The following is a 12,419-nucleotide window of genomic DNA, read 5'->3' on the forward strand; positions in this document are numbered from 1 at the left end:
AATTACTCAAAAATGATCCTTTTCAAATAAACAGTCTAATGCAAACCCCTGCCCACTGAGATTTATGATATGCAGGGAAGATTTTCCATGGGAAATAACTGTCAGAGACTTAAACAGCAAATGCACTAACACAGAAGCAGCTTGAAACGCTTTAGAAGGGTTAGATAACCATCTACCTTTATCTTCTCACACTTGGGCTGCTTGCTTTCACCCAGTTGTCAGTGTTTTCTTCTTACCGCCGCTCCCACCCACCTCTGTCACACTGCCACGGATGTGCGGAACTGAGCAGAGTCGCGTGCCGAACACTGGGACCAGGGGCCAGGCGGGACGCTTTACTTTCAGTTTCACTTTGCTGGACACGCTAGACCACACAACATTTCACAGGTACTGCTGCCAGAGACATCCAGCGTTCCAGAATTAAAACAAATTTGAGGAAGCACTTCTTTACACAGCGTGTAGTCAGAGTATGGAATAGTCTTCCTGCTAGTGTAGCGGAAGCTAAAACCATGGGTTCCTTTAAATCAGAGCTAGATAAGATTTTAACAACTCTGAGCTATTAGCTAAGTTCTCCCCAAACGAGCTTGATGGGCCGAATGGCCTCCTCTCGTTTGTAAATTTCTTATGTTCTTATGTTCTTATGTACGGGCTCTGTTCCAACTCCAAGCTGTACCTTTTACAGCTGAAGTCACATGACCAGATCAACACTCAAAACGTCTAATAATAGAATTCAGATGACATGTTTGGATACAAATATAGGGACACATTAATTAAATCCATACAATTATGTTTAAACAGTAATAAGAAAATGTTGTTTTTCATGCTATCATATTCAAAGAGTGATGAACTACATTAAAGAAACCTCACGAGAACATAACACATGTTCTCATTAAAGCCTTTTCATCACAATGTCACACCGACAGTCTCTTTCTTGTACCACAAGAACTGAATATATTTAACAACATTGCACCTCTAAATAAATATATTTCAAACTGGAATCCAAATTGTTGTGTTGCTCATTCTGTAAAGTGACTTGCGCATATGTTTCAATTTGCTGGGAATATTTCAGCACATGACACACACACACACACACACACACACACACACACGTGCAAATTACACAGCCACAGAACATGTTGTCATAACTCACATCCAGCTACCCACCTCCACACGCAACACTGCTCACGCATTTGTTCTGAAGGCGATGCAGCTGAGTAAGTTGCAGTTCCAGTTGTGAATCGTCACAGACACAACAAATCTGAGCCAGTCAAATAAGGAACAGGGTTAAGCAGAAAGCTGATAATCACTGGGACTGCAGACTCCTTCTCCTGTGGAAGTGTGTTATGGCACAGCAGTATCATATGGCAGACATATGAGACTGATCATTCAGTAAACCTGGCTCCACGCTATGTTAGACACCCCTACAAGCAACTGTCAAAATTAACCCTAAATGACTGCATCATTTCACATATTTCTATGCTTGGTTTGCACATTAAATGTCAATTAATCAGCCATTGTGACACAAAAATGAAAAATGTACCACAAGCAGCAAATGTTACTTCATTGCTGCATTTAAAATGCGCCTGCACTCACCCACCGGCTCACACTTTCACGCTTTACAGGATGTCGTTAAAACCATATAAACAACACTGAAATGAGAGCAACAATGAAAGGCGAGGAACTGAAAGCATCATTCTAGAGAAGTAGGCGAGAGGAACCCACCGTAATCTCAAGAAACTATCAAAGAGACTAACCCAAGCTTCAGAGCATTCTCAGACCATGGGCTCTGGTGAAGACTGTGGCGGTGGCTGACACGCAGGAGACACACTGGACATCAAGAAGAGACCTGGAGAGGGACGATAGAACCTGAGAAGTGATAACTTCTAGGTGATGGGAGACTGGCGCTTAGCTGGTTTAAGATATCACGATGATAGCTTCTAAGCTAAGGGTGCTAGCGCCTAGCTGGTCTAAGATATCATGATGATAGCTTCTAAGCTAAGGGTGCTGGTGCCTAGCTGGTTTAAGATATCACGATAATAGCTTCCAAGCTAGCACCTAGCAGGTTTAAGATATCATGAAGATAGCTTCTAAGCTAAGGGTGCTAGCGCCTAGCTGGTTTAAGATATCACAATGATAGCTTTGAAGCTAAGGGTGCTAGCGCCTAGCTGGTCTAAGATATCACGATAATAGCTTCCAAGCTAGCACCTAGCAGGTTTAAGATATCATGAAGATAGCTTCTAAGCTAAGGGTGCTAGCGCCTAGCTGGTTTAAGATATCACAATGATAGCTTTGAAGCTAAGGGTGCTAGCGCCTAGCTGGTCTAAGATATCACGATAATAGCTTCCAAGCTAGCATCTAGCAGGTTTAAGATATCATGAAGATAGCTTCTAAGCTTAGGGTGTTAGGGCCTATTTGGTTTAAGATATCACAATGCTAACTTCTAGACTAGTGGTCACCAACGCTTGACAGTGAGCTGCTAGAAAAAAGGGTACAGCCCTGGTACAGTTTTGTACCCCAAGGTACAAAACAACATTAACGCACATCCTCAGAGTCATTTACCTACATCTAAGGGTGCAATTGGCAGACCCTTGAGGGGACAGCCCCAGTGACAGTAACTGTACCCTTAAAGGCACAAACTGGTACTTTATTTCTAACAGTATAATAGCCTCAATAAGTAGCTTGCATAACAACTGCTGGATCTAAGTAAACTAGGCACCTGCTTAGGTCCTGATCAGTACAAGGGGGTCCAGACAAAGACATGAAAAAGAAAAAATATGTATACATGCATACACAAATGCACACGTGCGCACGCACATTCACGCAAGCATGAATACACACATGCAAAGCCAGCTTTAGCTACAGGCATAAGAGGCAGTGGGCCAGGGCCCCGAATTACCTGCATTGTGGAGGAATGTAACTGATCATCAATGTCTTGGTAGGGGGGCCCAAGTAAAAAGTACTCTGGAAAAGTACATCCAGCTCTGACATCCAGCCCTGAGTTAGTGCCTAGCTGGTTCAAGACACCGAATAATCCAGACATACTGTAAGAGCCACATCAGGGAAACCGAACACTGAGCTAATAAAGCATTTGTAAGTAAACAAAACTGACACGTGACAAAAAAAATGAAGGCTAACCCACATAATTTATCAAACCGTGAGGCCAGAGGCAGGAGGAGTTCAGTCAAGCCCGTTTTCTGTTGGCTGACATGCCCTGCAAGATTGATTACCTAAAACTGACCTCCTGCTTCCCAGGCTACATGCCGACTGACAGGATCCTGGGGTCACAGCGAGAGACCCTGAGAACGGTGTCCACATTTGTTATTTCAGCTGCTGATGAGGGGCCAGGAAGACAGTTTGGCATCAATAACTGTCTTCGCAGGTCACCATGGCATGGGATTATAGTCCTGCAGAGATGCAAATACAGGGACCCAACCACCTGGCAACCCCTTATCCTGGTCTGGGTTGCGGGCAGATCCACATCGAACAGATTTTATTCTTGTTTATTCTGTAGTTTTTTCAAAGTATCCAGTCATTGAGTTTTGCTCTCCTTGACTTTTCAGCAAAAAAATCGTCGTTGGGGCACGATGCTTCCCAGAAATGCTTAAGGCCCAGGGCTGGGAACATACCACGAGAGCATCCGCAGCCTCATGACCCGAAACAGGCACAATGCACGCCTTCTCTGAGCCATCATTGAGGTTTGTTGATCTGGCATCAAACACGGGGGCACAGGACAGACAGAAAAATCAGGGCCTGACTTTCTTCACCTTAGACAATGAAATGCAGACCTTGAGCAGGTCTTATCTGTCGATTACAGCAGTATTGCTCAACGACGACAAGGCCAAAAAAACTCTGGACCTGGGGGGCAACAGGGTCAACAGAGGAAAGAGGTGGATTAAACTTGATGAGGAAAAAAGCTGAACATTCTGGGTTAGTACCAGGCAGCAGCGTGGAACTGCCTGGAAAACAGGGCCTTTGAGGATCAGCATTCGCTGGCATGACTGGATTCAGCTTGGATCCTGGAGGGATGAGTCCTGCTGTGGGTTCCTAGGTTCTGTTCCAGCTATCCTGTGTCTGTACGGAGGTCCATCAGACTTCAGTAGTTCTGCTGGCTTCTCTACTTACATCACCGATGCTGTTTTATGCTATTTTATCAATGCAGGTGCCAAAGCAGCCCTGTCCAGTGTTTCTCCTACCATTATATTAAGGGGGCACCCCGTCCCCCCAACGGCACCTCCCGCCCCCCCTTGAAGGTCAAGTTAATTTTATTTAATTTTATTCTCTATATAGCGCCAGATCACAACAGAAGTTGTCCTTTTAGCTCTATACATTGTCCTTTTATTAAACAAACTAAATAGCCTTATGTTATTTATCTTATTAGGGTCTTACAACTTATTTTTCTTTCTACACAGTCGCGCGTTTACAATTCTCCTCTGCTCTCTGTATCGCGCATGACGGAGTTCCGCCCCGATGCAGAACTTGTGAGCAGACTGCCACCAGCGGACAGAGAGCCCACGTCGGAAAATACGTTGCGTCAACCACCTGGAAAGCAGACAAAAATGTCTGTGTTTTTTTAAACGCTCCCAGGGTGGTGAAGACGGCACCACTCGCTCTCCTGCGAGTAGCAGAAATGTTCTGATGTTTAGTTCAGTTGTTATATTGACTGCTGTCATTAAAAGAAACACATGAACACCATGAATCCTGTCGGTGTCCATCTGCCCCCCCCCCCCCCAAAAGTTGTAAACGTAGGGGAAACACTGCTGTCACTGCATCCCCTTCAGTATTGTCCTATAATCTTTAACACTGAACCCCCAATTCTTTCCTTCTGACCAAACAAATGACCACCATTTGCATGGTTGCCACGCACTTATGTAGTTAATTGAATTTTCAAACACTGCAAAAAGCTAGGGCTATTTTCATAGTGAAAGGTAGGTTACACATAAAGGTTAATGACAGACAGGCAGGGGGACAGACAGACAGGCAGGCAGGGGGACAGACAGACAGGCAGGGGGACAGACAGACAGGCAGGCAGGGGGACAGACAGACAGGCAGGGGGACAGACAGACAGACAGGCAGGCAGGGGAACAGACAGACAGGCAGGCAGGGGAACAGACAGACAGGCAGGCAGGGGAACAGACAGACAGGCAGGCAGGCAGGGGAACAGACAGACAGACAGGCAGGGGAACAGACAGACAGACAGGCAGGGGAACCGACAGACAGACAGGCAGGCAGGCAGGCAGGGGGACAGACAGACAGGCAGGCAGGCAGGCAGGCAGGGGGACAGACAGAGGGACAGCAACAAGGGAAAGTAAAAACTAAAGACACACAGACAACAATAAATCATTACCACACAAGTTATAGGATTCTAAATAAGGTGCTTTACATTGGCTTTCTTAAAAAAAAAAAGATGTCTATAACTGCCTCTGATTGCAAAGTACTTACTGGAAGAAACATTTGCCTAATAGAATTAAAAGATCAACAATATATAAAAATGTGTTTAAGGGCCTGAGGGCTTTGTAATGTGGGGCATACAGTGTTTTCCTCACCTCCAAGTACAAACGTGTACATGACCTATACGACACCTGGTATAAATTATTTGATCCCACCGGGTTTTGAAACTGACTGTTGCTCTATAAGCAATAACCAGGCTCACTGCTGCACCACATTTACGATGGGGGGGGGGGGGGGGGGGGTGGTAGCGAGAGGCCCGAGGGGAAGTGTGACAACATGCATGACCATCACCAACCTCATGACCGACCCCCTTCCTGTTGGGAGCCACATGGCCCCGAACTCCCATGACAAGTCACACGGAAGCAGGGACAAACTGGGAGAACATACAGGATTGTACAGAGAAAAGCGAAAGGCATGATTCACCATCCACACAGCGCTCAGGACGCATTCTCTTACTAATAAAATCCCCCTGCAAGGGTCATTTTCTTCTGCCTAGAATATAAGGTCATCCCCCTTAACTACTGTATTCCAGCCACAAAGCAGAACCGACTGCATCATGCCAACAGAAGCCTATCGATAAGGGTTGTGTGTCCTTACACCGCTTACACCTTGACGTTTCAGCTTCACAAAACACTTTGGTTCCTTCTGTGTCAAAGACTTGATTTCTACTCCGAAGCCTTTCTTTGTAAATAGAAGCAGCCGGCCTCATTTTGATCTTGAAGCAGGCACTACTTTGAATTTCTGCACCATAGGGCAATAAGGCAGCTGAAGTATAAGCGTCTATGGCAGAGGTATGCAAAGTGTGGGGGTGCATTCAGGAATTACATGGGGGTGCAGGTGAGGGGAAAAAAAGAGAGAACTCTGTGGGGGCTTGAGGTGGGTGCAGACCTATTTTGAAACTGCAACCTTTAGAAATATTAAAAATAGAATTTTCCCCAGACTTTGATAAGCTGTGCGCAAGAAAACAAGCACAGAGTTCCTATTGAGCTGTAAAGTCAAATGTATTTGGGGCCACTGTGTGTGTGGGGGGGTAAAAACAAATATATAAGTCCTAGTTTGCTTTGTCAAAAAGTTTGATTACCACTGGTCTATGGAGTAATAACAGGGAAAGAGCAAAATGCTGTTAGACTGAGGTAAGCAAGGTCTGCCATAAACAAGACTAGGAGAACAAGGACGACTACAGGAACAGGCAAGAGGTTAGATCCAAAACAATCTGACTGCATCTCCTCACAATCCGTAAAGACGCCATCATCTATCCTGAGCTGCAGAAGATTCTCTGCTGCAGCATATGAAAACGCTGTCTTTAGATGGGAGGCTCTTTTCCCATGAATGATGACAGTGACCGTAATGCAATGCTGCACGAATATCCGATTAAAAAAGCCGTAATCATAACGAAAAGGAAACCGTTACATAACCGCAATGGCCAAGAAGGTCATTGTTCCTTCCAGGCAGAGACAACTGTGTAACTGCGTGTTCCTGTGTGATGGCACTATGAGACCAGCGGCACTGACTCACTGGAGCTTGCGGTTAGCCAAGTAAAAACAAGGTATCGGTAAAAAGGGGTCAATGTGTGAGATCTGTCACGAAATGTCGCAAAAGCTGAACTGAACAGGAAGCAGGTTAAGGCCAACAAAGGCTGTGGAAGTTTGGAACTTGAAATGTAAAGTAATCCATTTGTGCATCAATCAATAGGGCAAGGCCTGTCCGATCAGGCCAGTGTGATGTGGAGCCGACGCTAGAATGTGTAAGGCCTGCCGTGCCCAGGGCACTGGCCCCCAACAATGGGCAAAAAGGAGAAATTAAAAATTCAGAAATGTAAATCAGCTAAGTAACACAGGAGCAAACAAGATCAACCGGGGGCTGGGGGAGGAAGCAAAAGAAATGAGGAAGCAATGCTGTTGTTGCACATAGAACTTGGGAGGAAGAGGGATGAGCTGCTGCCCATAAGATACACCTGCTGCAAACACTCCTGGAGTGACCACCAATCACAGGAGAGCTCTGTAGATGACTGCTGCCAACGTGGGGCTTCCTAGCTTGACTATTAAAACTAACAACAGAGAGGCCCTCAAGCACTAATGGATATTCGCGTCAGGAGCTCAATATGGTTTCTAAATAATTGTCCTTCATTGTCAGTTTATAGCAACTTCATAAAATTCTTCTGGTAATTATTATTAATGCGAGGCTCACAGTGGCAGAAATAAACAGATTATAACCTGCTAATGAACAGTCAAGACAAGGATTTAAATAAAACTCCGACATCCATTATCCATAACTGCTTCATAAAGGCGGGGTTATGTGATCCTGGAGCCAATCCCGGGAAGCGCAGTGTTTAAGGCGGGGACATACACAGGATGCCGGCCAATCACAGGGCTCATACTCAATCACAGGGATTCACATACACATCGATGTTCCATAGCCTCTAGGTCAGACATATATCTAGAGTCAGTGGCCACTTTATCAGGTACACCTACCTAGTATCAGGTAGGAGCTCCTGTGGATACCAGCACCAGTTCAAGTGTAGATGAATTGTGCGTTCATTCTTCACACTAAATTCTAATCTGTTCAGATCAGGAATCTAAGCCACTATAATGCTTAATCAAACAGCAAGTAAACCTCTTGAACTTGTCCGCAGTGTCTGTATTCAGTTACAGCTGCAGGATTTGCTGTTTTGAGGAACAATCTGTTTACATTAGCAAGCAGGTGTAGCTAATAATCTGGCCACTTAGTGTCTGTAATCTTTTGCACCTAGTCAGCAAATATACTGGCTGCTTACTCAAAATCACTGGCCCTTATCAATTCAGACTTGTGTAATAGGATTATCATCGTGATCCGGTTGCAGGGAACCCAAGGTAAATTATGTGACACTTTGCTTTCTGCTGAGTGTAGAACCGGAACCGTTTGCATATGCAGATCCCATCTGCCAGTCCTACGGTGTGTACTGCTGAAAACGGATGCGGTGTTTGCAAGCTCAAACCTGATAAGGGCTCGGACCGAGGGATACGCGTCCATGAGTAAACTCCCGTCCAGCACTTCACCATTAGCATTGGGGGACAGATAGGGATGAGATTCAGGTATTAGCAGTGCTGGGGGACAGAAAAGGCAGGATTTCATCAAGCACTACCTCAAGCATCCTTTCTTACTTGAACTTCTCATGTTGAATCATATTTATTTGCACAAAACAAAGTCAAACGTAAAAAAATGCAGCCCCCATAAGCACCTACCCAGTACAGGGTTACAGTCAGCTTGGACCACACCCCAGGCAGCACAGGGTACAAGGTAGGAGACACCCTGGAAGTGATATCAGTCCATCAAAGGACACACACTCACGCACTAGGAGAAATTTAGGGATACCAGCTCATCTAACCACAGCTTTTAATTTTAATAAGATGTATAAAGCTACTACCGTTTTGTTCCATAGTTGGAAAGACAGCTGTGCAATTCCTTTATTTGGTTAAGATGGACTTCACATTCCATGGGAAATCAAAGCAGAAGGCTCTTCATTCCCAGCTGCCTGGTGCAACATCCTCATTCAGTTCACACTGCAGGTGAATCCTCCAGAAGGACTTGATTGGCCGTGACAGATATTTTGCAGTAAAAGAAACCCAATATAACAGAACCTCAAACAGGACTTTGCAACGGAGAGTTTCTGGCAGTGAGTTTGACAGAACTCAGCTTAAGTTACTGATTCCCTCAACCTCCAGAAAGCTAAAAATACTTCAGATGGAAGCAAAAAAATGGATTCATCTCACTCTATAAGGCACTCCCATATATTTTACTTATACTGTGGTTTTGGAACTACAAAAATGTGCTGTCCCAGAAGCCATGTAATACTGTAAGGCCATACATCTGTCTTATTTTCATGTTTTTATCCAGTAAAGAGTCACAGGGCAGGAATCACATGGTACAAGGCAGAGCTTCATGGATGAATGCCAGTCCAGAAAGAGGGCACCCGCATGATATGGGTGATTTAGAGACACTTATTAGCCTCGCTGCATGTCTTTGGACTTTGAGAGAAAACGGTAATACCTAAAGAAAAGTCCCCCCCAAACCCAGGGGGTGTGTTTGGTAACAGAACTGAGCCTCTCAGTACCACACAGTTCTCACATTTTGCTCCTGAATCACTAAAACAATGTCATGCTAGAGCTGAAGATGTTTGATCAAATGTTCTGTTGTCACTCACAGCATCACATGAACCTTTTGCTTGAGTTCAGTCAGAAGAAATAATTTGTATATTTGGCCTGATTCAGGTAAAGTGTTGGTCTACACACTATCACCCTTGACAGGGTTCAAGGGTCAAATCCCAAAAAAATCTAAATTAAGGACCACAAGGACTGCTGCACGTGTGTTTCGACAAAGTACTAAAACTGTCATGGGCACGTTATACACAGGGTGAGTATAAAACTTAGTCAGGCTCACTACAGGAGCTGAAACGCCCAAATAAAACCCCTTCTCAGCTTTTACATAAAGTACCATTTGAAAAAGCAAAGTGCGCTGCATATATTTATATACTCTCTTTATGTAGCTATCCATTATTACCCAGCAAGAGAAGGTGGCCATTTGGAAGCACAATAAACACAACAGTAATAAAACCATAATAATACCACGAGATCTGTGACTTCATCACATAATGCATTTAACCATTCCTTGAAGGTTTTCAATATACTGTAGTCCCCCCCCCAGTACCATTAGCGCTACCATGCGATGAGGCACCGAACGGTGGATCGGTCCTGAGACCTGCGGCCCCCGCATTTATCCCAGCACACGATGGACGCCAATAAGCAGGGAGGAACCGACGGCTCACCATGTGCCCAAGAGCCCCACAAGCACGTCCTACCGATCGCAAGCTGGATTACGAATGAAGGAGTACAGTAGGACTGTTTCGGCGACGATAAAAGCGAGAACAGTTACAAAGTGGGTATATAACCGGGTGCGATGCTCAGTAAACCATGCTGTAATGAAAGTGTTAGTTTATGTCATTAACTAGCTTAAGTTACTCTAGGAGGTCCCATGTGTTCAGTGATACCCATCCTTGTAAGGCGGTTTGTTATCCCGATAAAGCATCGATCGTACACCCACATGTAAGATTCTAACGGGTCTGGATGCTGTTCAGCCAAATGACTATTTCAATATTAGTCTAAATACTAGAACTCGTGGCCATAAGTGGAAATTAGCGGGAGAACATTTTAAAACAAATTTGAGGAAGCACTTTTTTACACAGCGTGTAGTTAAGAGTATGGAATAGTCTTCCTACTAGTGTAGTGGAAGCTAAAACCATGGGTTCCTTTAAATCAGAGCTAGATCAGATTTTAACAACTCTGAGCTATTAGTTAAGTTCTCCCCAAATGAGCTTGATGGGCCGAATGGCCTCCTCTCGTTTGTAAATTTCTTATGTTCTTATGTCCAAAATTTAACAAATAATACCCACCCCCCAGTGTGCCGGCTCAGACACGCCGAAATCGCATAGACTTCCTACGACAGCTGAAGTTTTGCCTGCGCTGCAGCATTTTAACAAGCACAATAAAACGTGGTTATTGACAGCCAGCTAAAATCACGGAGAGTGGCAAGCAAGGCAAACACCACCATTCCAATAATAAGGTAAATGCATATAGTTACCTGTCCAGACAGCTTGACAAGTTATACCACCAGAAATGACCTTAATTGTTTCAAGTTGCGTTTTTCATCCGTTCCCCAGATTCACGTTAACACTCTGTGCATTTCAAACTACTGAAAAGGTATCGCTGATTTTAAAACATGGACTTTGATGCACCGACAGCTCCGTTTGCAGGCTAGGGAGACACCGGGGCATTAATCCGCCAGAGTGAAACTGACACAAAATTCAAGACGACAGGAAGTCCCGCCCACAACCTACGCATGTTACATCCAATTGACTGGAAGGGCTAATCCGCATATCAATCATTTCATTTAACTGATTATATAAAGTACATCTATGTCGATTACATTTATAAATTAAGGACAGCGAATCTTTACCAAAACAAATCCGTAGCATCTTTATACAGTACAGTTTGTTTCGCTATATTACAAACATGCCCTTTTTGTGAGTACACATTTCATGTTCATGTACAAAATCATTCTGATTCTGCTCTTGATTAAAATCCACAAATGATTAATCTGTTTACAACATAGACTAAAAAAATGAGTGCTGTTTTAAATTCTGTAGATTTTTTTCAGTGGCTATTAAGTCCTGTTTTTGAAGACCAGATCCAAATAGCTTTTGGAGAATACATTTCAATTGGCATCTGACACCAGGTATTGAAATATACTGTCCAAAAATAAATTTTGAATTAAATTTAAATGCGAAACTGAATGAACGAAAAACAATGTTCCCGTATCATCCCTTTTAAATCTTTTTTACATACGATTTCCTAAATAACGCACCCTGTGTTGTGGAGGCAGGGGCAGCACTAGTGATTTTGGGCCCCATGGAGCTTATACTGCCCCCCAACCCAGATCAATCCAATTATGTTGTATTTTTTAGGGCCCCTCACTCAGGGGACCTCGAAATCGTCAAACCTTTTCCACTGTTATATTCGTTATCGGAAGATGCGTTCGTCTTTTAAAAGTTTAGGTGGTGGAGAGCGACACCTAGTGTTTAACTTTTGTTACTTGTCACTGGATTTTAAAAACTCAATTTTGCCGCGCGCGCACACACACACACACAAACATAGTATATAGGAATTATAGTTATAGTGACATGTAACTCTTTAATATTTACAATTCTGCTTTAAGTGTGTGATTGTGCGTGTGGCTAGCATTAGCTTCAGCCGGTTCACTGCCTTATGCCCAGACGTCCTGGGTGGATAGATGTAATGAATAAACATTAAATTATGTAATTATACTAATTAAAGCAATAAAGTATAGGTGCTAATATAATAATGCGTGCACATTTTATTGTTGCTGTTTTTTCATTCAAGAAGAGTCTTGGTCTTCAAAGGCATTTTCAAAATAAGATAATA

General features: G+C 43.9%; 1 protein-coding gene across 9 annotated transcripts in view; it reads right to left on the reverse strand.

Annotated features, from left to right (window-relative positions):
- The window catches only part of LOC111856370 (lysosomal-trafficking regulator), a 58,587-nt gene extending 47,307 nt beyond the window's left edge, over nucleotides 1-11,280 (reverse strand). For 3 of the 9 annotated variants that reach the window (XM_023836276.2, XM_023836279.2, XM_023836275.2), the window contains exons 1-2: nucleotides 11,059-11,280; nucleotides 8,420-8,528 (exon numbers count right to left, since the gene is read on the reverse strand). In XM_023836276.2, the coding sequence (XP_023692044.2) occupies nucleotides 8,420-8,454 (35 nt within the window). In that variant the 5' untranslated portion in view covers nucleotides 8,455-8,528; nucleotides 11,059-11,280. Of the gene's footprint in view, nucleotides 1-176; nucleotides 378-1,161; nucleotides 1,443-1,751; nucleotides 1,764-8,419; nucleotides 8,529-11,058 lie in introns of those variants that run through there. The other 6 variants (XM_023836280.2, XM_023836282.2, XM_023836278.2 and 3 more) reach the window with 4 other exon arrangements.
- Between the last annotated feature and the right edge of the window lie 1,139 nt (nucleotides 11,281-12,419).

The sequence above is a fragment of the Paramormyrops kingsleyae genome, chromosome 20 (genome assembly GCF_048594095.1).
Source record: "Paramormyrops kingsleyae isolate MSU_618 chromosome 20, PKINGS_0.4, whole genome shotgun sequence".
NCBI lineage: Eukaryota > Metazoa > Chordata > Actinopteri > Osteoglossiformes > Mormyridae > Paramormyrops > Paramormyrops kingsleyae.